At 42.3% G+C, this 26,929-nt stretch overlaps 1 protein-coding gene across 5 annotated transcripts in view; it reads right to left on the reverse strand.

The window, feature by feature from the left end:
- Positions 1 to 1,574: 1,574 nt before the first annotated feature.
- The window catches only part of FAM107B (family with sequence similarity 107 member B), a 61,907-nt gene continuing 36,552 nt past the window's right edge, over positions 1,575 to 26,929 (reverse strand). For 4 of the 5 annotated variants that reach the window (XM_030478498.1, XM_030478499.1, XM_030478497.1 and 1 more), the window contains 3 exons: positions 11,044 to 11,227; positions 6,596 to 6,749; positions 1,575 to 4,747 (listed from right to left, as the gene is read on the reverse strand). In XM_030478498.1, the coding sequence (XP_030334358.1) occupies positions 4,631 to 4,747; positions 6,596 to 6,749; positions 11,044 to 11,171 (399 nt within the window). In that variant the 5' untranslated portion in view covers positions 11,172 to 11,227 and the 3' untranslated portion in view covers positions 1,575 to 4,630. Of the gene's footprint in view, positions 4,748 to 6,595; positions 6,750 to 11,043; positions 11,228 to 26,207; positions 26,300 to 26,929 lie in introns of those variants that run through there. The other variant, XM_030478500.1, reaches the window with a different exon arrangement.

A 26,929-nucleotide genomic window follows, 5' to 3' on the forward strand; every position in this document is an offset into this window, starting at 1 on the left:
ATTACCATCCCCAAATACTTCCTCTGGCTCTGGTCTCTGCCACCTCCATCGAGAAGAGTCATCCTTAACATTTACAAAGGCACCACTAACCTTTACTCTGACATGAAATATTTGAAGTAGAACATACTTTAAAGTGGGGGTGTGAGGGGAAAGATATCATGTATTTCCAGATCTCATTAAGCGTTTGTGCTCTTCCTACTGCAATGTCTTGAGAACCCAACTTGCCCTCCCATCCTTTACCCTAAAGACATCAGGTTTGATCTGTGGAAACCACACTACTGAAGCTGTTCTGTCTCCAGCTATCTTGCTCAGTTATTTTCTCAAGTGCAACTGGTCACAAGTGCCATCAGCCATTTTCCTTTAGGAATGCCATCCATGGACCCTGTAACAGCATCTAAGGGACCTCACAGTACTTCCCATGTAGCTACAGCATGACACAACCCATCTGCATATGGCCATAGGAGCACAAGCAAAGCCCCCAGCAGACCAGCCCCTGCAAAGCCACGACAAAACGCATTAGCTCAATGCAACATACAAAAGGAAGATCATGTTTTCCACTGGACATGCTACAAAAGCAGATCACATGCCCTCACTGCTTGCTTTCTGGAGCTGGAGTGAAATATCAAAGGATAATTCAAAACACACTTGGATGTGCTTGAGGTAGGAGAGCGCAGGGCAGCAACTCCAGCAGGCCACAGAAACCCACCCCTCATTAGCTCTGTGTTCTTTTACCTCCCTCCCGTTTGACAGCTCCTGGAGCGGGTCCAGCGCCGTTAAATCCGCAGCACTGCCAGGACCTAGTCCACATGCTCGGAGTTTCTGAAGGAAAAAGCATTTCCTGACATCTGCTCTGAATTCGCCGTTCTTCCCCTCCTCCTGACTCAGTCTCACCCCACATCCCTCCATCACCACCTGCCCCTGGCTGACCAGTGCTCACCAGTAAGAGCTGACGATCTCTATGGAGAACAGACATCCCGCACCTCTCCCAGCTCTGTTCCTCCCCATCCTCATTTTCTCTGTCTGCTGTTGACACAGAATTTTGCTCTTAGCAACGAGCAATCTGACCCTAACCCACCAAATCACTTGCACATGCACTTTCTTCTACTTATTCAGGTTTTTCCTACTAGAATCACAGGCTTGAGCGTTGGCCAAATTAAAGAGACCTTTGCAGGACTGAACCCACAACCAGGCTCATCCTTTTAGGATGGAGCTGTTTCAATGCAAACAATTCCAAGGTGGAATTTTGTGCACTTTGATGAAGTTAGCAGGATAGGGAAGGATTTCCAGTTATTTGATTCCATCAGTTTTCCTTCATGCTCTGCCTCACCTTGTGTTAGCTGAGCAGATTTCTGCATCAAAAATAGTCAAAAGATAAGACTGAGAGACACAACAAGCTGCTTCTGCCAACTAATCTGCCAATAATCCTGCATACACACATGGATGCAGCTTTAAGGAGCCAAAAGTCGTCATGATCTTGTTTCTTCCCCCTGCATTGCAGAAGTTTAAATAACCTGGGTATCTCAGCACAGTGCCCGAGGTTCTGTTTCCAGCAGGACATGACAGACACCACCATGTACGCCAAGCATGTAGTAGATTTTATTAAGCATAACTTTGGTTCTAAGTATTCCACCCTCATTCTCGTCATACCTTTAGTTAAAAACAATTATACAAGAGCAAATACAAAAAATATTAAATTATGAAAACAAATCCATTAAGGCTCCCTTTTTATATTTATATATATTTATATATGTACACTCAAACAAGTGCAGATATGAACAGAAGGTTAAAGCCACAAAAAATGCTATAAAATTTACTACTATACTATCAAAAGCAAGAGTCTTAAAAAAGTACAAAGTGGTAAGTAAGCCATTTTCAAATCACTGAAGTATTTGCCAGATTGCTTCAAACCCCATATGGCTAAAGGGCAGATCAGGAGTTGCTTACGCTCACTGACAAGCAGTTTCTTACTTGAGCAGCCGCACAGGACACTTGTGGTGTGACTAGCTGACCACCCATTGGAGGGTTGCCCATTCTAGCCCGATCCTGACTTTAAAGACAAGCTTTTACCTGTCAAATCGACATGAAGGTGGCTGGGATTTCTAGACTAAAGGGTCAGCAGGATTCAAAGATGTTCTAACACACACGTTGATGTTCTGTTCACACAGAGAATTAATTCCAACTGAAAACAAAAACCTACTGCACGCTGTATGTACAAGGGAGTTTTCTGGCCTCCTGTGTTTCAGAAAGAGAAACTCTACCCTGAATCACAAGCTAACACGGAGAGAAAGCAGAATGCCTTCAGCCTTGAGGGGCCTAATCCAACACACTCCCTGAAGCCAAGGAGAGGTCCTCATCCCCCACCGACTCCGGTGCCGCTGGGATTATGCCAACTTCATCTCACTGTGCATGCATGGTAGGGTTGCCATGTTCACCAAGGGGAAATGGTCCGCTCAAGCCAGAGGGTTTCCTCACCAACTTCTAGACAATTCCATACTGAGCAGAAGGTTAATTGTGGGGTGGAAAGCAAGAGGCATGAAGTTTGGTAGGCTGGGAGCGCCTAAGATAACACACAAACGTGGCATGGAAGGCTTGCGTATAGTGCTGTCTCAACAACATGAAACAAACTCAATCAGTGCAAGTGTTTGTGCTGCCAGAAAGGAAGATTTTCTCCTTCCAGAAGAAGGGAAGAAGAGAGGGGAAGAACCTGCAGCACTCAGGGTGTTCCTTTGTAGAGAAAATACATGGAAGAGTCTTACGTTTGGCCTTTGTCTGTTGTATGTCCATAATCTGAACAGTCTGGTAGAGCAGATTTAATCTTCTAGACGTGAGTCACGCTGCAAGTCTAAATCAATGGCAATCCACTTATCACAATTCAATTTACTCTCAATCTGATTCTGTCCTCATAAAAAACACCTGGATCTTGACAAATGGAAGTCTGTATCTAGGAAACACTTCTAATCGTGAGCATTTTGTCCCAAGTGTTATGCTGAAATTGAATTTAAATCATCCAATGCTTACAGGAAAGGGAAAAGGAACTAGAAAAAAACCAACAAACCCTCCACCACCACCTTTACAATACAAACATGCCACTCTTGATATCAACAGAAAGCGTTCTCAAACAGTTATATCCAATGTAATTACAAAGTAGAAATTATTTTGTTTAGCATCCTAAGGCAAAGACTAGGATTAGATCCTCAGGTGATAGGGATGAACACAGCTTCAGTGAGAGCTAGGACTGTGCCAACCAAGGAAGATGGGGATTTCTCCCCTCAGATTCTGAAGACAAGATACCTGCACCCATTCACACCAGGTAAGAAATCAATTCTATAATCCTACATGAGTAATCTCTTCCTCTTTCCTCATCCCAGGCTTTCCTGGATAACTAGTAGTCAAAAGCATGAAGGATCAGATTCTGCCATCCCTGCGCAAGCTGAGCAATATTTAATTTAATGGCAAGTCACAGGGGCAATTTGTGGAAAGGCAGAAAGTGACAGAATTGGACTCAAAGACTCAGTGGTAACACACTTCTTTCTTGAGGCTAAAGAAAGGCTGGAATAAAACGAATTACATTTTATGCCTCACTTTAGGGAAAAAAAAAAAAATCCATCCCAGTAGATTCCAGTTATCAGTTTGGTCTGGCTTAAACACTGCTCTGTTGCAGGAACTGCAACAAGTTCCTGCAAGCAAAGAGCACTAACTGATGACAGATCAGTCTCCTGATTGCAGTTCCAGCAAATGAGTTTAAACACTACCAAGTAATGTGTTAATACTGTCCTCAGATCAGCGTGTCCTTGGAGGAGAAAGGCCGTGACAGCAAAGTAAGTAGCATGTCAAAACGCAGAAAGTAGAAGACAGATTATTTTGCATTGAGAGGTAAATTCACAGGTAGCACTGCACAGGCCTGTACACAGCGGTGTAAGTTTGGAGATAGAGATAAATCAGCTTCTGGGTTCTCCCTGGTGAGAGGATCATCAGATTTCTGCTTTTTCATAGCCCAAATTCTACATGCCAAACAGGGAGAAATGGGATTTAAGGCTGCTTAACTTCTCACTGCTGGTGAATTTTAAGCATTCTCATCTTGCCCACACCTGCCTATCCTAGTGGGGATGGGCAGCAGCAATCAACACACCTCATATCCCCCCAGATCTGATAGAAATTCCAACTAAACACAAATTCTTCTAGGATATACGCAAGCTGTAGGTCTAGATGGAGAAAATCTACCTGCACAGCAAAGCTTTGTAAGATATCACAGGAGGATTTTTGTTCTGTTTTAAAGCAAAATATAATCTGTGTATCTCCACTAAACTAGGATCACAAGAGATAAAGCAGTGCAACACTGAAGGAGTTTCTCTAGTATCCCTGGTTGAAATCTCTGAGTAAGCACATCAGACTGGTCCATGACACTGAACTGACAAACAGGCTCCTTGTTCATTGATCTCAGGACTGCATTTGGCAAGTCGATCTGTTTACGGTGCTGTCTTTTTAATCCACATGTCCCAGGAATTAAAAATCTCATCTTCAGGAGGTGTCAGCTGGATGCTGCTATTTTTCCCTCTTGAGGGGCAAAACTGAGACAACTTGCAAAAGCCTCTCTCTGCAGGAAAGCTGGAAGTCTTAGCAGCCGCTGGCTCTAGGAGTCTGGTGTGTCTGTTGCTTCCTGGACCGTCCTCCTCAAGTTGCCCTTGACTTTGACAAATTCAGGTGCATTTTCCTGCTCTTCCTGCATCTTCTGTTGCTCCAGTTCCAGCTTAAAAGAGAATGACATGGGAAAAACAAAAGTATATAAAACAGAGCATTGAAATACAAGACAAAAAACCTAAAGGTTTCAATAACTGGCCACGCAAAACTCTCTAAATTGCTTCCTTTCTTCCTCTCATGGAAAAGATAGGGTTGCATTTCTTTAGGAGTATCTGCTCTCATAAATGATAGATCTTTTTAAATCCTTGGCTCTAGCTCATTCCAGATGTCCACAAACTCTGCAAGCTGAGTACAAAACCAAGGGAAGCATTTCTGAAGAAATTCCTGGACATCTTCATTAAAGAAGCAACAATAATTCCCATCTCTGGCTTTTCCAACAGGACAAGGACGAATGTGCCTTGTGGGAAAACACATGCCAAGAGCTACGGCTGAGCACACTTGCAGGATTTATTTCTGAGTGTCTAGGTATGGATTTCTGTATCGAACTTGAGCCTCCTTTGCTGTGTCTGGTTGTCTATCACAAAAAGCAACAATAAAACAGAAAAATCCTCCTTGGCCCTTAGCTGTTCAATTTTGAGAGCCCATTCACTGATATTTTTAACCCAACTGGACCCAATGCAGACACTTGAAATTACCATGTGAGTAATTACTATTGGGACAATATTACTATACTCTTCTGTACAGTGCCCATACAGAACAGGGCTTACACTTCACACAGAACAGATTGCTTAGCAATCCTCAGTGAAGGCAGATAAGTTGGCAGAAAGGAAGCAACAATTCTTCAGAAAACTAACAAAAGCTCCTCAAAGAGGCTTTTCTTTTTTAACAGACCAAGGTCTCTCTGATTAATGGGGACCACATACAGCTCACCTAAATAATCTCTACTTTGTCTCTGGCTCGCTGGGAAGGGATGTGCCTTGTGACAACAAATCATGACAACGTTCCTCCATGAGTCGTGTTGTCAATTAATGCCCTTCCTATCATGTTTACAGTCACAACATTGTTTGCAATGGGCAGGCTTTTCCTGGGATAAAAGAGTTTTCTACTCTACCTATGTCCTTGGATGGCTCAATTTCAAATCAAATCTTTCCACAAGCTGAACCATTTGAAGCTGGGCCCTTAAGAGCCAAAAGGAAAAGTGACAGGATAATATACTTTAAAAACCACAATCAATTGATTTCCATTGACAAAAACAGGAGATACTCTTGTAAAGCATTCATTTATTTAAAACCAAACACAATGCATCAGCACAGTGACTTGATGAGGTGTTTGTTTCACTGTAGAGGTATTTCTTTGCAGGTACACGAAGTGCCTTAAGAGGCACAGACACACTTGCCTGGCCCTGTGTCTAGCACTAAGCTTCACCACAGTGAACTCTACATCATCTCGTTACCCAGGGTCTGAGGATCTTCCCCTTCATTTAAGAAGAGCAATGGGCTCACACATTTTAAGGCTACGAAAGATCTTTTTAAAGTCATCTAGTTTCTTATGTAACCCAGGAGAAAGAGCCAATTGATCTAATTCATTAAGCATCCACCAGTTTTGATGCACTACAGCCTAACAGCCATTCTTAATGGGTCATCTTTTAATAGACTACGAAGGTTGACTAGCTCACCACGGTTTCAATGGTTAAATAAGGTCAGTGCTCCACACACATTCCTGTTGCCTGATGCAGGATTCATTTGGCCAAAGGCAGACACCATAGAGTTCCCATAGGGTAAGTAACAACAAATAGGTAATGACAGAGTGTGATTTGACTCATCCTAAAAAGATATCTGCATTTGATCAGAGGAAATGTGCCAAAAATTGGCTGCTCCTTCTTTCCTGTCTGCAAAGAGAGCCTCAAGTGTGTAGCTCAGATGTAGATGAATAAAAGTAGTGTTACTGCCCATCTTACCTGCTCCAGTTTCTGCTGCCGTTTCAGTAGCTCTATTTCCAGGTCTGATTTCTTCTTTTGTGCTTCCTCTTCTTTTTGTTGTTTAATAACTTGATCTCGTTTCCTTTTCTCCATCACCTTCTGTAGCTCTGGTTTGTTCTGAGGTGCAAGACCCCTGCAAATTCAATGGGAGTGGTGGTGGTGGTGGGGAAACAGGGGAGAAAGATCAGGTTTAATTGACAGAAATTCACATAGGATTGTGTAGGCAGGTTTTATAAAGTCAAGTAGTTGCCTATTTAGATAAATTAGGATATTAATAATTAATTAAAAGGCAAAAAACCATACAGACCTGGTTTCTAGTCAAATCCCTTAAACTAGAATTTAAGCCATATTCTTACTGAGGGTATTTCCCTTTAACATTCATGCTAGTGTTTCTCCTGTATAATTCACTATTTTCACTTTAGTCTTCCCTCTATCCCTCTCAATTTTAGAAGACTGGATTAAAAACCCCATCACAAATCAAGACCAGCAGAGCCAGAAACAAATTTTGGACAAAAAGCCTTCTCTTGCTGGCAGATAACTTGGAGACATTGTGTTCAGACAGTCCTATGCAGGGTATTATGCCCACAGAAGTTTGCATGGACAGCACTAAAAAGTGGTCTCCCTCTGGATTTTTCCACACTGCTCTGAGAATCCTGGATTCTGCCCTTGCTTGAAAGTGTGAGAGCTTTACCCATGCCTGTTTTGTGAAGCTATTTCCAGTGCAAGCTGCCAGGCTGCACTCAAAAGAGGCTAAAGACAACACAAATCCAGAAGAAAAAAGTTGCAGTCACCTTGGAGACCAGACAAAGGCTGGAGGATTCTCCCTCTCACAAGGCTGTAGGTACTACATCAAGTGAATGTTTCAAGTCTGCTCAGCACAAATTGCTTTCAGAGCCAACTACTCTAAAATGAGAAAGCTTACTCTTTGGGAAGATGCATGACTTTATTTATACAGGCACACACAGAGATGCACACGCACTCCTACTTATTTTTGTGACTTCAGCTATTTCTTTTCTCTCTGTTATGCTATCATGTCTTCAAAATTTGTTATGTTGAGATTCAAAGCTCTCCCTGTTATTCAGGTATCAGCGTCACTTAAGTCAGAGCAGAAAGATCCCAAATTTGCCTTTATTGTTGTCTTCCCTGTGAAGACTATTGTGTAAAAACATCCAGCATTATGTTTAACATCAACCATTTTTTATTTCAACTTCAAGAGCTTCTCAATAAGCTTCCAGAAAGCTACTTTTCCCCTTCCCTACGTGCAGTATATCTGTGGCTGCTCGATTCTTCCATAATATGTATATCTGACATCATGTCCAATAATACATTAAAATGCCATTTTATGGTGACATCTATGAATGACTCCATAAATTATGCAACACACGTAGCCCTGTACATACCCTGACAGCAAAATCAAATATTTAGCGACACCAAATGCTGTATAATAGATCTCATGGCCTGAATGCAACAGAAGCTGTGAGATTGTCTTCATATTTAATGTTTCATGCTATTTTAATTACATTTTAACACATAAAACTTAAGTCAGGCAGAGAAAAGCTGGAGTGATTTTTGTATTACTACTACTACTAGTGGATCAGCGAGAGCTGAATCAGTGGAAACTTCCATGTTGGAAATTAACAATTCAAGGCAGCCACGAACCAGAGGCAAGCTGCTAAGTAACATTACTCGTTCCTGCTTTTATTCAGCAAGGTTGCAGCATAACAAAGCAGAGGCACAATGATTTCATGTGCTGTAGCTATAATAAAGGGGACCCGCAGAAGTAAATACAATCTCTCAGTCTAATCAAGTGGGGTTGGTAGTCAGATCTGTAATGTCAATCACATGTAAAAAGGAAAAGCAACAAACAGGCGGCTACCGGATTAACTGGGAGTCTTGTAACACCTCCTAGTGATTGTTCTGGTTAAAGAAGTAGCCCTAAAGCTTTGATGTAGAGTAAGCAAAGTGTGCTAGAACACGAGTTGGAGCTGATAGGGTTAAAACCCCTGGAAGGGACAGGGTCAATACTCTGCAGAGATGAGGCTGACTCTTAATAAGTAAAACCAGCTTAAGTTAAGTGACCGGTGCCTTGAGGCACCACTACCTGGATCTTTGTTTGCCCCAAACAACTACCATTTCTGCAAGTAAATAACTATCAGTTCAACTGCTCACAGTAGGCAAGGAGAATGGTCAGACCAGCACTGGCTAATATCTTCTAAGATATCTCTCTACAGCTACCTGAGAGGAGGATGGAGTGAGGAGGTGCCTGGTCTCTTCTCCCAAGTAACAAGCGACAGGACCAAAGGAAACAGCCTCAAGCTGCACCAGGGGACGTTTAGATTGGATATGAAGAAAAATGCCTTCACTGAGAGGGTGCTCAGGCATTGGAACAGGCTGCCCAGGGAAGTGGTGGAATCACTGTCTCTGAAAGTGTTCAAAACCATGTAGATGAGGCCCTCAGTGACACGGTTTAGTGGTGAACTTGGCAGTGCTGGGATAAAAGTTGGACTTGATGATCTTAAAGGTCTTTTCCAACCTAGTTCATTCTATGATTCTAAGATCCAGAAATGGCTGTTTAGAGCTGACTGGTCAAAAAGTGAAGCTGCTGGTGCCTACAGAGTCTTCGCAATAAAATTAGGTGCTTGTTAAGCAGACTTCTATAAAAGCACTAAAAGTCCTCCATACACATGACAGTTTGCAGTAACAAAGCAGAACATAAGCCTAATACCTACATTACCAAAAAGCCTCATCTCAGAGCCAGTACAGTGGCATGAAGCACAAAGACTACCCCTCTTCTCAAAACCACCAGTTTTTTTCTGCTGGTGGAAACCCTCAATGTATTTCATTTCTGCGCCAATAAATCGGAGTCTAAAATTAACAGCTGCAGCTAATCAAAATCTCACAATAAGAGAAGATGGGTATTGAGGGCTGCAAACTCCTCCGTGTAATAGGATATTCTCCCACAAGAAAAGAGCTCCATAACTATTTAAAAGAGCTTCATGCTTTCATAAACTTAGAAGGGAAAAAATAATAGCCTTAATTTATTACAGCCTCCACATCCTTTAGAAATAGATCATAAGTTGGGAAACTTCAACTATCTTTCTTTCGATGACTATAAACTTCTTAGTGCTAGGAACTGACTTTGATGTTTAATCCCATTAATGAAAAATAGGACAAACACCTATTTAGGCCAGTTTCTTCCAATTCAGTTGGTATTCTGTAGAACATTTCTACTTCATCACTAAAGAAAGGCTGCATTGTGTATGCAATTCATTTGGAGTTAAGTATCTAAGCCTAGCTTCTGTGAGGGTTTTACTATTACAAGTAAAAAGACCCCTTCTCCCCTCAAAATCCTACCCTGCCAGAGAGGAATTCTATAATGTGACTCTTCCTGCCAAATAGATAAACCCAGTTGTGCTGGACTAGCCAAAGCAGTAGCTTCCTCCTCTCCCTTCTCAAGGTCCTGGGTCTCAAAAAGCCTGAATGGCTGCTACCAGCAACTGGATTCTCAAATGCACTCTGAAATACTGCTCTTCCCCTTCTGTTTTACGGATCCCCACACCTTTACCTTTGGAAAGTCCATTTTGGGTGGCTTCTATGCACCAAATCACTGGTTTATATCATAGTGAGTTTCTGTTTGTTTAAATGGAGGAGCAGCAACAAGCTTGGTGGCTTTTCCTCTCCAGTGTGGTCTGGTGGCTGTTTTCTTACTACGTTTTCTAAATGAGTCTTACATTGTTGAAGAGATTTAACATGGGAACTTCAGCTATCTCTGGGCCAAGTGCCTGTGTCTCTGAAGTTGATGAAATCAAGTTCCAGTTATTTATATGTCTAAAAGCAATACACAGAGCAACAGCTGTGCATCCCATCCCAGAATGGAAGAAGTAGCATTTGCATAACACACAAAGAAACACTTGTGCAGCAGTGGAGCAGGCACCAGACTGTCATACTGTGCTGCAATAAAGAGCAAGTAAGTAGAGAACAGTTTCATTTGAAATAAAATATAGGATTTCTTTGATTTAAAAGTAGCCCCATAAACTGGGAATGGTGAAAACCTCACAGATTTTATCATCCTGTTGGTAATTGATAAAGTACTTGACAACATTTTGCTAAGTTAAGAGTTCAAGACAAATTCCAGTGCCCAGGTAACCCATATGAAATGCAATAGGGGAGAACTGAACTGCTTCCCCTTGAAAGTGACTCTTTGTGAGTATTCACAAAACTAGAACGAGAAGTCTTTTAAAAGAAGCTTTTGCAGAGCAACTGAGATTCCAACAGAAATAAATGCCATGGTTAAGAATCAGACTTTTTTTATCTACAAGATGTGAACCAACTGCTGAGTTTTGGGTAGAATGTCATTTTGATGAAACTAAAACTCAAGCTGTGTGTTTGGGGCGGGAGGGTGGCACAAGTGGTTTTTAGACTCTTACCTTTTCTGATTCATGAGCAGCTCTCTGTGGAGATCTTGATGATTCCGGGATGACTTCACAGGATTAATTAATTTCTGAGGTCTAATTAATTCAGGATTGTCATCATCTATGTAGTCTGGTTCAGCCATAATCTTTCTTGGAATGGGATATGGATCTTTGGGTTCAGTGTCCTTGTTCACAGTATCTGTAAAGCAATGGCAAAGCTCCAGTAAATCTCCACTGAATGGCCTTTTAATACCGTACTAAAACATAAAAGCAGCATATTACACTGGTAACAGTTATGCTTTTCCTAGATTAATTGTCTACAGTAAGTAAAGGCTCTCAGAGCAAACATCCATAGCATATAGACAGCAATTTCACACCAATGTCATCTCCAACAGCCTTCATCCCTTGACTTGTAGTCACAGATTCCTCCTGTTTCAAGAAGGACTGGAAAAATAGTTGAGGTTAAGCATGTGAAGAGCTCTATTGATTTTAATAAGCCTACTCAGATGAAGGATTTTTATATCAGCAATATTGAGACCCTAAAGACATTTTAAACACTGGCTGTATTAAATGCTATGAGTATGTACCAAACTATATGAAGTCTCATTTTCTGCCACCGCTCCCAAGTCAGCTATGGGGAAAACACCTTCTGTGGATAAGCTCTAAACTGCAGTGTGCCAAGCAAAAGCTTCCATGTGGAAATTGTCAGGGATTGCTGGGATGGGGGACAGAGTTTTGTGTGGAAAGGTAGAGGAGGAAAAGTTGGGTGAGGTTGTTTTTTAAAGGCTGTATTTCACTGAAAATCCACAGAAATCCACTGATCTGAAGGCGATGAAGTCTTGACAATTTATGTCAGCTGGCAATCTGGCATTTTCCTAACCTGTTATAGCAAATGCATCTATATACCAAATCACAACACTTTTAATCAACAGCTGACAAGGATTGTTTCCAAATACTTCATATGTTACCATTCATACAGGAAAAAGCCTCAGTTACAAAAAGCTCAGCATCCAAAACAAAGCACATTCAGAGCACTTCTGCCTCTGTTTGCTGTTGTGGAAACCTGCACAACTGCCGAATCTGCAATTATCAGTTTAATGAAACACTGGCCCCTCAAACAGACCCCAGAAAACAATCTCACAGCATGTGGGTTTACTGAGATGAATCAATGGGACATGAAAGAAAAGGCAAGAGACCTCCATTAGCCGGAGTGCCAGAACAGCTGAATGCTGCACTCTGCATGTGCAGAGAATCACTGGGATTTGCCACCTATTTTCCAGTAAAAGCTGAGTATGTGCTTTAATTTATACTTCACTGTTTGAGCCCTTCCCTCCCTCTCTCACTTCAAGGGCTGTAAACCCTAAATTCAGTCTCAGTTTAATCCCTAAACTCTTCTTTTTTTCAGAGGAATTTCATATTGGTGCTTAGGTCTGATTCAAAATCCACTTGATACAGTGGAAAGATTTTCACTAACACTTCGGTGCATTAATACTGAACCACCATCACCCTGCTTGGGCTGCGTGTGTGCGTACAGGTAAGGAAGCAAAACCACAGGAGTAAGTTTCCAGTGGATGCAGGGAAGCCACTCTGGATTTGAATGTGTCCCACGGACCTGACGTAGTCCTTTCAGCTTCCTTGTTTGAATGGATGATGTGAACTGTGTTTTATTGGTGCTACATCTCCCACACCAGGATTCTATGGAGGGAATGCAATGAGAAACAGCTTACATCCGTGTGAGCTGCTCTCAGGGTGGGCTCTGCATTAGTTTTTCAAGGCAAGTTCTGCTGTAGCATTTTTGCACTCTGCGGGGTACCAGTTCTCTCAAGGACCTCTGAAACTAATTGTTCACAGTTCAAAACTATGTAAGCATATTGCTGTACGTGGCATAAACCTCTTCCTGACATGGCTCATGCGATAAAAATACTTCTTCCATCACCCCTTCAGAGTCCTTGCTTCAATCAAACAATCAGCTATCACCACATGAGTCAAATACCTGGGATCACTGGAAAACTGAGGTCAGAAGAAGGTCCTGAAGTCCTCCAAGGCTGTACAGCCCCTGTGGGCAACCCTGCCTCACTGTCTTCATGGTGAAGTTTGTCCTTACACCCATATGAAGCTCTTGTTTTAACACAAGCCCATTGCCTCTCACCTTCCAGCCACACAGCACAGTGAAGAGCCTGGCTCTGTCTGCTTGGTAAGAAGCTAAAACCAAAGCCCCAACCCACCGCATACACCACATAGCACCATGCCATTAATAAAAAGCACGTGGAAGTCTGTTCTCTTTCCCACAGACAATGAACAAACTAGCTACAGTTCTTTTCTCCTTTAAATAAGGCCACGATTCATATTTCCTCAGCGTTCACATCAGGCTTATCACAACTAAACCAACTCCAATGTTACACATCCAGCCTCCACCCAAAATAAACCTGCTCTGTAAATATTTGCTTTTCTGTACTCTAGGAGTTCTGTTGCATTGATGGGGCTGCGAGTCTTCTAAAAGGCATTTACCAGACAGCTCTCCATTAAAGTAAATCTGAAAATAACCTGCTGCTTCCTCAAGACGAGTCTTGTTTGCTCTAGGCAGAGCTGAAAACCACAGAATTACCCTACAACTGTCAGAAACAATGTAGTGTGCTTTTAACGTAAGCCCCTGAAAAACAATTTGATTCAATCACATCTCAGAAAGTTTAATGTGAGATTTTGCAGTCTGTAGATTCCCTTTTGGCAAGCCCTTATAAAGAAGTCTATTTATTCTTCTTTCTTCTGCCCCATCTCTGCTTTTAAAAACACGTCTTCAACTCAGAGGTCAGGAATCCTCGTTTCCTCATGTAACATGAGCTCTACGAGCAGCAAACTTGAATGAATGAAACTCCCTTGGGAACTCACAATGCTTTCCATGTGTGATTAAGCTGCAAATGATTGCAGCTAGGATTTCCAAACAGAGCCAGCGAAACAGGGTGCCCAGTTCCCACTCTCTGACTCCTCTCACACCCTTTGCAAACCTCAGCCTGGCTGGAGGCCACAGACCCAGTCCTGTGGAGTCACTGTGTAAGGTTATATGCAAACAATAGGATTAAATAGTGTGATTTCTACCCACACCCTTTCAAAGCAAAGGTTTACAAAAACACAGGTGTGTTTCACATGAAAAGAAAACTGAGGCACAAAGGATTCACCACACCAGCAGCAGACAGAACAGAGCTGGCAGAAAAGCAGCAGTTTCATTGAGAGATTCAGGCTTACACCTATAAACCAGCCAAGCTTGACGAAAGCATCCTTTAAAAGTCCTTAAATGAAGTTTAATCAATGTTCAAGCGATAACAATTAGAAAAATATGAATTCCACTAGTCTCTAGTGCTCATCACCACAAAGTCACAATCCATAAAGCTGCTTTCACATCATCAGAGGGTGCAATAGTGGGACATGAATAATCCAAATAATCACTTAGCAGGAATATGCTGCCTTAAGAGCATTTGAGGGGCTCCTTTTAACCATCTGCTGGTACATGATCACTTGAGAATGCACAATCCATTTCTGTGTTTCCCCGCTACCTTGCTCCAAAAGAAAGAGATCTGGATTCGGGGGATGTTCGAGCTGAGCTTGGCTCAGGTTTAATACACACAGTAATCTGGCAGGTGCTTCCCCATTGCTTTTCCCAAATTAGCTGTTGCTGCACAAGCAGCACAGAAGCATTTCTTTACCCTACCTTGTCCTGCCCAAGTAGCTCTCACACACTTTGTCTGTCACTTCTTACATACATGTGGATTTCCATCAAGAAACAATAAACTGTGGATCCTGCATGGAAAAGGAATTTTAACTCCTCAAACAGAACTGCAAAGCAATTTCAACATCCCATTAAACAAAGAAAATGCCTCTGTATAAAAATAACTTCAAGTATCCTCCTAGGAAGAAGTTTAATGTTTTCAAGATACAAAGATGCTCTTAGAGCAATCAAGAAGTACCACACTGGTACCTCAGTCTTGGAGCCAAGACCAAGAGGTCACAAGCTTGCAATTCTCCCATTTATTTTTCTTGGAGCATAGGTAAATTCAGGAGGAATGAAGAGACCCTTCAAGTTGATCATATTTTATAGACACAACTGAACTGTGGGGTGCCAGAAGCACGCAGGTTACATGTGGGGGAATGTGTCCAACAGCCACATTTGCTTACAGCTTTATTTCTTTTTATTCTATTTATAGAGGCTTTTTTTTTTCAGTCCCTCAATGGTGATAACACTGGAAACACGTGTACAAAGAGAGCTACAACCAGCCACTAGTGTTTTTAACAGATCTAAAGTAGATCTTAACAAGACCAGGTTAAGGATTTAGCAGCTGCCAGAGCTTTTGCTATAACAGGGCTCCATGGCTTCCGCAAGAGAGGAAAGTCCATGCCAAAAACCTCCTCGTGTTTATATGGCATGCAGGGAATTGCACTTATTTTCTCTCTGGTATTCCTCATACCAGAAATCACCCTCTGCATACGGAATCTGAATATAAAAATTCCTGTGAGACACCATATATTTAGATTATTATACATATATATATGGCATTTTCACCATTCAAATGATTCCCACAATTCTTTCCAGCTGTGAAAGCAAAGGTAGAGTTGAGGCCCCTTAAAAGGCAGATAAATAAATGCCTACAAATACCAATGAACAGCAAAAGAGCAGCTTAGTCCAGGACCCAGAAGTTACATTAAGGCCAAATTCACTTGATTTCCTTCTTGCCTTAATAAATTCTTGAACTGATACCTTGCACAGAAGCATTAGCTCAAATACTGAATACCTCCTGAAGATTTTACTCTCAGAAAAGCTTCAACATCTGCTCGGAGCTGTGCTGTGAACCATCAAACACTATTTTTGAAGACTTACATTTTTAGCTCTTTAAACTACCGCGTAGACTTGTGGTGTGTTACAAGTAACCCAAAGGCATTCCTTGAGAAGAATATGGTTTTACTCTCCTGATTTCAAGAGGTATTGGAATAAAAACTCTTCACTGTGTCTCTGTTCAGATATTACACAACCAGCACCACCTCACATCAGCTTGGGTGGAAGGCAAAAGAGCCACTTCAATGCAGAGTGTGTTTCCAGGCACCATCTTAGAGCTGTTTGCACATGAAAGCTCACCACAGCTATCGTTTCTATCCATATGCTCTCAGTGCAGTAAGAGGCTCTTGACTAGAGAGATTTACTTGATTAATCCTTGATTATAGATATCATTAATAACTTCCCACAGTTCACCTTTAATTCAAAGTAAGAGTTCCTGAAAACAGAATACGAAATAGTCTTCCCAGCCAAGATGCTCAAGCCACTGTTCAAGGAGTCTGGCTCTTACTCACACTGCCTTTTGTGGCTGAAAGGGATGACGGGGTTTGGATCATGGCAAAACCCATCCAGACTGCCTGTGGAGGGAGAGGGAAGCATCAGAAAGGTCCTGGTGGCGAACGTTCCTCCCAGTCCTTATGCTTTGTTCATCAAGGCTGCTACTTCCCACCTACAAGGGGTTTGCTTCTGGATCAGAAGAGTGCACCTTGGAGCAACCTGCTCTAGTGGAAGGTGTCCCTGCCCGTGGCAGGAGGTTGGAACTGGATGAGCTTTAAGGTCCCTTCCAACCCAAACCATTCTATGAGTCTATGATTCACCTGCCTCAAAATGTGTACCTACTGTGCCACAGGGATCACTCATTGAATATCATCCTGTTACCAGATGACTTACATTACCATTCTTCAAACAAAATGGAGACCATCAGAGTTTTAAAGCCTTTAGCAGGCATCTGGCTTTTGTTTATGGCTCCAGCCTTGCCCTTTTCATCTTAGGCAGGTTATTTCTTTCCTTGTGCCCCAGCTCAGACACGTACAAGAGAAGAGCATCTTTGAAACCAGCATGAGTTTTGCAAGGCAAATCTCACTGCTTCTTGTCATCTTCAGATCCCAGCAGACAAAATGAGGCAGCAAGATTGAAAACCTTCTGTTTCAACTCATAGCACCTTTCCTATACTGGGTATCATCAGTTGCATGGCTACCAAAAGACTGACATACCACACAGACTTCTCTCAGGAACAAGGGTGCTGCTCAGTTGATCGGGGCAGCCCACAGCAATGTCAGTGATGTCAAAGATATAGAAAGAAGCAGAGCTTGCTGGCTACTGAAGATATTCCTGTTGTCACGTCGGAGGATATTAAAATGAACTAAACCACTCAAACTCTCAAGGAAATCCATCCAGTTAATGCTCATTTTCTTCCCTTAAGTACTGCTGAGAGTGTTAATGTCAACAAAGCACCGATAAAATCCACTAGATGAGACACCAGAAGAAAGAGGATCATTTTAAAGATGTTTGCATTGGCACTGACACCTAAAGGGAGACTGTGTGCAAGATTGGGGGCAATGCTTCACACTGTTACAGTTCTCTCATATGCAAAGAGCTGCTTATGGCTCTCGTTCAATTTAAACACCACCAGGCAGTCTCTGTTCCTGTGCTTTGAAGTTCAGTCAAGTCTTGGGTGCAAAGGGAAGAGCCTAGCTCCCCACAGAAGCTGAGGGCTAAAGAGCAATGCTAGTGAGGACAGAATGTATACTTTCCAAGTATACTTGGAAAAGAGATACAGAAAGACACAAGCAGCTTTAAGAATAGCCTCACCTTCCACTAAAATCACCAGGCCAAATGAACAGGAATTTCTATTAATCCAACAGAAATTTCCTTCTCTGCCACTGGCTTCGAAACCAGCTGAAAGCACCAGCTCTAAACAGTTGCATTTCTTTCTCCTCTTGCTCAGTTAAAATGCTGAAGAGGTATCAATGCAGATGTGTAATCAGAGGTAGAAGATGAGAGAAAGAAAGTGCCTCTCCTCTCCTGCTGCAGCAGGAGGTCTCATGCAAGGTGGGCTGTAAAGAGCACTGGGAGGATAGAAGGCGATGGAGACCTTCATTTACCACGGCGGTCAAGACTCAGGCAAAACTCACATATAGATTCTCTCTGCAACAAACTACTTAGCAATTACTTACCCATTTTCAATACAGGCAGTGGAAAAGACTGAAAGGCACAGGATGAAGACCAGCACACTGTGAACAGTGCTCAAACCCACTGTAACCCCATGGTTCCAATCCGTCACTAACAGCAGATAAAACATCATTTCTCTTCCCCAAAAGTCCTGCAGGTTTAGTAAGGAATTCATTTTCTCCACACTCCTGTTACTCAGGTCCTTGTGATTGCTGAAATCCCTCGACAGGGTTAGAGATGCAGAAAGACATTCTGATGGCAAGGAGTGTTTTGGACACCTCTCATCAGAAAGGCGCTTCATAACTATATTCTTTCTTCCTGCAGAACAATAGTTTATCATGCACAAACCCTCTCCCCTCAACCTCATCTGATGTCATTCATTTGAAAGGACTAAATCATGACTAGCAAAGGCAACTGAACCTCTATCTGGCTTTCACCAATACGCTACACAGGTTAATTACTACACTGCAGTAAACATGACTTTCAGGAGGAGATCATTGAAATTATGCCTCTTCGGAAATGCACTCCACAGCACAGTTTGGAACTAGATTAATCCCAAAAGATAACTAGCAATTTATTTAGACATGGGTCAACAGTGATCCATAGGAGATTCTGAAACGACACATTTATTAAAGACATGTTAAGATTAGAAAGCAAATCACATCAGTTTGTATTCCCTGTAGCTACAGTGCAACATCAGTGTTCTGAACCAGTTTGGAGCACAAAATTAATCATCAGGGCAGATTTGGTTGAATCAAATTTAATTGTGCATTAAAACATGGGATTTCAAACCAAAACTGAGCCTTGATTCAAAATGAGAAGTCCAAAGAGTCAGAGGACAGTTTCTTCGGGGCTTCACTGTTGTAAATGTTAAGAACTATCAAACAGTGTCACCCAGTGGTAAAGGACTTCCTGCAGACAGGAACAGAGCAGAGAAAGTCGTAGGGAGAAAGGGGAAGACTGACCCAATCCGTGCTTATATACAAAACTGCTAAACAAAGAGCAAACAGACTAAATCCCACACCATTTCAGCAGAAAGTCTTACTTCTAAGTCATCCTGTTCCTGCAAACATCAGCATCAGAGGACTGATTCTTCAAATATAAAAGGTTTAACACTAAAGAGGTGTATTTCTGAGGGAGAGGGGGAATCCAGAGCAGCCTCTTACTGACTGGGAGAGCAGAAACATTCCAAACATCTGACTTGAGGTGCTTAAAAGGAGACTGGTGAATCCTGCATGCTCTTAAAATCTAGTTCACAAGACTTCAGCATGATTGTTCCAGAGAAGAGAAACACGTTGACAGAGGCTGTTTCTGCACTTGTTCTGTATTTCCTTCACAAGATCTAGTGAGCAAGATGAGAGAATAACATGAAGCCAAGCAAAGTCCAGGAACAAAAAAGGGTAGGTCATACTGCTGAAACAGAAATCCTCTTCTGGAAGCTATGATGATGATGATGGAGGGTCTCAGTAAATATTCAGGTAGACAGAAGTTAATGCCAGATATAAGTCAAAATGGGTAAAGTTATCTTTGATATACATGACAAAAATGTGGAACAAGAGAAGAGGCAGGTTATGGCACCCATGTAAACATGATTGGCCCAGCAAACAGGGGTTTTATTTATTAAGAAGATAGGAAGTTTAAAAGTAAATGGAAGAGCAACATCTGTGAACTGATGTTCTGTATTGAGGCAGTTCTAACAGCTCTGCTCATTCTATTTTTAAAAAGCAAAGATTAAGACTAGCCTGATTCTCCCATAAGCAACGCGCCTGACAATGGTTTGAGAAATTCCAATGACTGGAGATTGGGTCTAGAAAACAAATTCTTAAAATAAGGCATTCACTTTTAAAGCGAAGAGAATAAAATGCTAGATTTAGTGGAAGATTTGTGTTCAACTGCATGGAGAGGCCGAATTACAGAACGTAATCATCCCCTCTAGTTTTACAAATTTATAAATCTATGAGTGCAATTAATAGGTGTTAGTAAGGGGGTCAGAAGATTAAAGGCTCTGCATTAATCAGGTAGTTGTGCATTCAGTAGCTACAGCAGCAGCAATGAGACCAAGCAAGCCAATATTTCACATGCTGCCTAAGTTACACCAGCGCTGTGAATTCCAGAGTCCTGCCAATAGGAGTGTAGCAGGGCTTCCAGATTTTGCTCCACGCCACGTGCTGTTCCTTAGGGCACACCAGCATCCTGCCTGGAACTAGGGCACAGCACGACCTGCTGAGCTGTCAAGCCTCAGCTCCCTTCTGGGTGTTTCTCAATGGCAACTTGAAAGGAATTCTACCACCCCTAAAAGAAGCCCGTTTTCAACAAATGTAAAAACACCGACATAATGAGAACCACACAGTGCTCTGCAGCCTGCCAGCTCCCCAAATACATTCACAGGTAGTTATGTAAAAGTTAAGTACTTCTTCAGACGGGGCAGATATGTATCAGTGACCTGCCAACTCAACAACTCCAGTTCCCTTCATTTGCCAGGAAGAAAAAAAGACGAGAAGTTTGCTGCTTCCTTCTCTCTGTGGTGGCAAATGGCTCAGAGCAAGCATCCAGCCTCTGCTTTGATTTCTTAACGCAAGGAGGATATTTTCTTAGAGAAGAGGAAACAAAAAGAATTCATTTTCTTAAACCTGTTACTACTCCGAGCTAACACAGTCCCAGCTTACTCACAGGAAAGAAAGAAAACCTTCACCTCAAGGAGTTAGTCTTGGCACAGGCAGCTACATCCACATTCCAGCCTGCACTGTGTCCACAAAGAGACATCCCTCCTTGCCCAGACCTGTCTTACCACTCTGAGCTGGCAGAGGTGTATTTAGGTATGTGGTTCCTCACTGCAACTCAAGTCAAAAAGGACACCACTACAAAGGCAGGGAAGAAAGACCTGAAGGAAAAGGCAAAAATAAGGAGACCGGTAAAACTGATGACCTGATCTCCCAAAAGTGAGGTGGAGCAAGAAATTAAACAGAAGGCTGTGTCCCAGCCTACTCATGACCTTAACCAAAGGCATGATGCCCTGAAGGGTTTAAAAGGAATGAGTGGGTGCAAGAGTGTATGTCAGCCAGAACAAGCTATCAGAGGCAGTGCATACACCATATGGGTTTAGCACAGCCAAGCCTATTACACATGAAGCTATTAAACTGCACCAGTGATCAACAGAAGCCCTGCAAAGAACATGGTGTGCCACAGGCCATTTAGTGGAACATCATCTTCTAACAGTTTGCTGAAAGAAACAGGAGTTCTGAAAAACAAGAATTTATAGAAAACAAAACCTGAAAGAAGTTACATTGGGTCACATCTGTCAAAGCCCCTTTTTACATGCTCTTTAGAAGCAGCTACAATCAGCAGCTTCTACTGCAAGCTCATAAATCAGGAAGCTCTGACACCAGAGCAGGGCTGAGTATCAGTCAGTACACTGCACATAAAAGGATAACACAGCAGCCTCAGATGGAAGGGTGTTGCTTTCTACAGAAACATGCCTCTGTCTGAATCCTACTGATGTGTTACTCACACAACCGGGTTGCTTTTGGCCTTTTAGATTCCCTAGAATGAAGAACACCTTAAACAAAAGCAGTCACACAACCTTACCATGTACACAAGGGAGATTTTAGCTTATACTCTGGCAGAGGAACTGAAGTCGTGTATGGTGACACAGGACAGTCTCTAGGATGTTTTCTATGTCATCTTCTTTTCTTGGTTTTCTTAGAAAGGCATGAAGAGGTTCAGGAAGGGAGAAACAGGGCACTGCTCCCTAATCCCTCCAGAAAGGAACTGCTCAACAAATTCCAAGTAGTGAACAAAGAAAAATAAGAAACTAGAGTGATGACCCCAGTGTCTCCACAAAGGGATTGTTTGTTGAGCTTGTGAGCTGGTGGCAGGAAAGGAATTTCCTTCAATTGTTACCTTTCTGCTTGACAGACCACCTGGAGGGAAGTCTCAGACTGTCCTTCCTCAGCAGCACTCATGAAGGGGGCCAACTATGCCACTGGAGTTCATAGGACTGCTCAGCTCTGCTCCTCACATCCTTCTCCAGAGTGTCTGAGAGGACAGTTCACTTGCTTTATGTGCTACAGAAGTGGAATTGAACCGGACTTAAACTTGAACTGGAAGAAAACTTAAGTACTCAAGTTGAACAAGCAAAAAACCAGAGTAGTTACAGTCCTAAGAGGCACTACAGGGTTCTCCATCATGGTAAAACATGTTAAAACAAACCACCTGCATCCCAAAAAGTCACACACTAGTTCAAATGGTCTCATAAAGAAAAATAAAATATGCATATTCTTGTCTGTTGATACTCAAAAAATAAAGAAAAACCTTAAAGAAGCCAAAACCCAAAGGGCTGCAAAACAAGACTCACGTAGTGCCAAGAAAGGGGCTGCAAGTCTTTGTTATAAGATGCCTGCAGCTGAGGAACAAAAGCAGTATTAGGTCACAGCTTGGCTCTTGCTAGTCAAGGTTCACAAAAGCAACTGTACAGAGCTTCCAGAGAAGTGAATGCCATTTGTCACTTGCACAGAGACAAACACATCTCTGAAAGAGGGTGCTGTCAGCCTGAAAAGCCATATCACAAGCCTTGGAGCCCTTTAAGTACCACCATTTCACAGGTGGTACTTTACTTTACAACTTACTTGACAACAGGCAGCTGAAAAGCTCTCCCCTAGCTCCGGTTTTAACAGCAGCAGCTTAATTAATACAATGAATTCCTATTGATAGGCAATCACAACCACCCATTGCCAGCTGCACCTCTTCACACCAAAGCCAGCCCTGCTCCTTGTTCCTCTAAACAGAGAACTCGGGAGGCTCTAAGCACCTGCTGGGGCTGCAGCCAACGAGGGAAACCTTCAGGCCAACAAACTTTATAATGCTGGCAAAAAAATGCATGGTAAGGACTCCTTAAAATTGCCACCATGCGGTGTCCCCACAAGATACCATCTTACTGCCTCAGATGTTTGTAGAAGGGAGGAAGAAATGGCAAGAGGTGTTTCTGCGGTCCTCTTCCTGCTCTCCTTCAATAGCTAAATGGGCTATTGAAAAATAAAACAGAGAAAAATTGTAATTAAAATTACAACATGCCTCTATGACCCCTATGTATTTTAAAAAGCACACCTCTGGTTTGCAATAAACACTCCAACAAACGGTCACAAGTGAATACCTGGCATTGCCACCTGGTATGTGACCCAGTGAACGCATCGCACTGGGTCACATCCCACTACCTTTTGTGTGTCCTGTCACTAAAGTAATTACTAGTTTTCTCCATGATTGTGCAACCTATATAGACATTATGGATTCATTGGGGAAGAACTGTCTTTGTGATAAAGGGTGAAAGAGGAATTAGTATTTGTATAGGTATCTCATTTGTTCTTGATTCCTCAGGCTGTGCCTCACTACAGGAAAGGTGGTCTGCAAATGTCAGCACCATTTCTTAAGAACAAAAAGAGCTGGAAGCCCGTATATTGTAAATCCTTGACCTGTTACTCATCCCATAAACCTGAGTAAAACAAACCATCTCTCCAGAACACCATCAGATGTTTAACCCCTGTTGCTCAAGTTCCTACATACATGCAGGTTGTTCCTCAGCTTCCAACACAATCACTTTCTCAACCTGCTTGCTTTACAGGCAGTGAAGGATTCCACATTGCCAAAGCAGGAAATTAACAGCTGCTTATAAATTAGACAATCATGTTTTGCCATGTTTTAAAACTGCAAAAAAATTACTGAGCAAGGGGAATTCATCAAAATACAAAGTGGGACCTGTTCATTCTGATGGGCTTGAATACACCAGAGGCTCAGTCACTCAGTGGGAAAGCTGCCCCACAATTACAGCAAGGAACCCAGTTTCAACAGGAGAGGCTCTATTCCAAACTGCACCAAAAACTGGATTTCTGATGCTGAGCAAGTCACCAAGGCTTAAATTAATCTGGAACAGGCTGTGGTTGTCAGCACGAGACAACATGTTGGCTACCAAATGCTGAGAGAGCAAGACAGGCTTTTTTGGATGAGCACATCAGTAGGAAACATCACAAATTACACCACCACGATGCTTTGTTCTATTAGAGGGAGCGCTTTGTCCAAAGTTCTGGAGCCATTTGACGTTCAGTCTTTTTTTAGGACTGAACGAAACGCTGGTTTAGAATCAAGAGGCAAAAATCCAAATAGGTAATTTGCTGAATGAAGTTTAGAAAATGAAGTTGATGGTGTTTAAAATGAGCTCAAAAGTTATAGATTAACAGACACGCAGAAGAAGATTTATAAACTATGTTAAGAGTTAGAGGCTGTTAACTTCCTGGTGCTGCAAAAGAAACACCAGGGATTTACAAGTCTTATGCCTGAAGGACTGACAGCATTTTCATCCCAAAGCCTATTTTTATGTATTTCTTCCTTCCCAAGTTATTACCAATGTCCCCAGTGTTTTCTTTTTCGTTATTTGTCCACGGATTTATCATCTCAACAACAAAAGAGACACATTAAACACATGCTTTTGTAAGCCACACTAGTAAATGCGTTCTCAGAAACAATTTCAAGATGAAGATCCACATTGAAAAGCTGGAATACGAGCTGGGAGCCTGAGGGCATTCCTATCCCATTGGTGAATACAGCACGTTCTTCTGGAGTGTGTTAGTAGTAAGACAGAGACCCATTTATCAAAATCTGCCCTCTTTCAAACAGCATGTACTCCTCAACAGCCTCAGTGCTCAGCAGGGTACATCTTCAGCCATTCATCAATGAGAGTTTAATATACACATTAGTGTTTAAGATTACAGCAAATGTTTGCTACAGTTAAGTCTCATTTCATCAAGAGAATGTGGATAGTTCCCCTTCAATGGGAATGTTAACAAGACAGTCATAGCTCTTTTCATATCGAGATACACAATGTTATGAACACAGGATTCCTACCCGCTGCACTGAACTCAGGACCCTTGCCTGCACAGAGGACGTTGTCCCACTTGCTTTAACGTTGATCCCCAAAAAGCCATCAGAAATGCTGCACAAACACAAGGCAGCATTTTTACTCTGAGACAGCAACAGGATCCATTTCCAGTTTAGAAATGCATTTGGTTGTGAAAGCAAACAGGCTATCAAAAGTAATCCAGAAGCCTTCCCCTGCACAGATTTGTCATTAATGCTTCTTGTTCTCTCATCTACACCTTTGCAGCACTGGTGCCGGGAGCCACAACATCACAGGCACCAATAGCACCAAACTACAACTGGTAAATGTTTGAAGATGGTGAACATGGTTTGAACATGGTGTTAACTCAAACAGAGGTGAGTCTAAAGGCTCTTTCCAGCAGACGACAGCTTTCTCCAACCAGTCCCAAATCAGCCCCATTTAAGAAACTCTATAGCAGTGATCAGCTCGTGCTGCACCCACATGAGCAAACAGGCCCTGCAAGGAAGCAGAACCCCCAGGAGAGACACACACAGTCAGCAGGGATCATGCAGCTTCTGCCAGTGCAAGGTGCTAGTGAAAATCAGCACACAGCACAGCATCAAGCAAAGTTATTCCAGACTGGGAACAGCTGGACCAGTATGAACACCATCAGGTAGTGCGGAGGGAGCATCATACCACTTCAACCCTACATGTAAAGCAGTACAACTTGTAGGCAAAGGTTGGAATCCCAGTAACATTTAAGATCGGATTAAAAAGCGCAGGTGGAAAAGAGAAATCTCCCTAAGGACATAGTCAGAAAAACAATCCCAGCTCCTTCATCTTTCATGATACATGCAGGCAATGAGGAAGGAGTTGCCAAAGGCTGCAATGACAATATCTCAATCATTACTGTTTGAGTTTCATTAGAGCTCATGTTATACATTTATTTTACAAACAGCAATTACAACCAAAATCAGAGCAACCTCAGTGTCCACATGCACTTGAAAGTAATTATGCTCCACAAGCTTACAGTCTATGCAGAGGACTGAACCATTATTCCCATTTTACAACCTATACCTTCCTTGAAGCCAACATCAGCCTTGTCCCAAATCAGTCTCCAAAACAGGAGAAATTTTGGACACTTTACCTTTGACTGCCCTCAGCCAATGTTTCATCCCTCCAGAGGGACATGACCCACAGCTCGTCTTTCACATAAGGTAACATCCCGCTCACATTTTAGGTAACTATTTAATTTAGATCTTCCAGATAAAGCTGCCAGTTGCCACCTCCATCCCCAAACCTCACTTTGCCAGCGCTACTAACCTGCTTGCTGCAAAAATCAGGCTGCATTAGCTGCAGTATTATGTGTCTCTGAGCAGGGTGACAGCCACCTCCACAAGAGTCCACCACCGTGGCATCACTTTATACGTAGCTATGCTAACAACTCCCAGCTTCGGGTTAAACACCCTCTTTCAAGAAGCATTTCCCCTCTGACAAACACACCTAATTAAACACACACCTCAGGGCCCGGTGGAATAAACAATGTCTTTGTGGTTGTACAGAGCTGCAGATCTTGATTCAGGAAGTATATGTCTGCAAATTAATTCTGATCCGCATCCTACTGTGCTCGGTGTTTTCCTATGGCTTGTGTTCAACATAAACATCTCCTGCCATTGAAAACCCAGTGCTTCCAGGAAAACTGTGTTTAGTTAAATTCACACAATGATCAAAAAAATGACAATCAGACCATTAAAAGCTTGAAGTCAATGGATGAACTTTGCAGGTCAGCAGCGCTGGGTTTACTGGAGTGCATGCCAGCAAATGTGCCTGTCCACCATCAGAAATACCAGTCTCGCTAACAGGGAGATTCACACATTTGTTAGAGTAAAAATGGAAGAGTTTGTAGAGGCTATAGCAGAGGTTCTTATCTTGGCAGAGAGAGATTTATGCACAATTTCAGAGTTCTTTCATCTCATCCAGGGGGCATTTCCATTGCCAGAGCATGCTGACATCCATTTTACAGAAAGCCTCTGAACATGTCTTTT

The sequence above is a fragment of the Strigops habroptila genome, chromosome 3 (assembly GCF_004027225.2).
Source record: "Strigops habroptila isolate Jane chromosome 3, bStrHab1.2.pri, whole genome shotgun sequence".
In the NCBI taxonomy this organism is placed as follows: Eukaryota; Metazoa; Chordata; class Aves; order Psittaciformes; family Psittacidae; genus Strigops; species Strigops habroptila.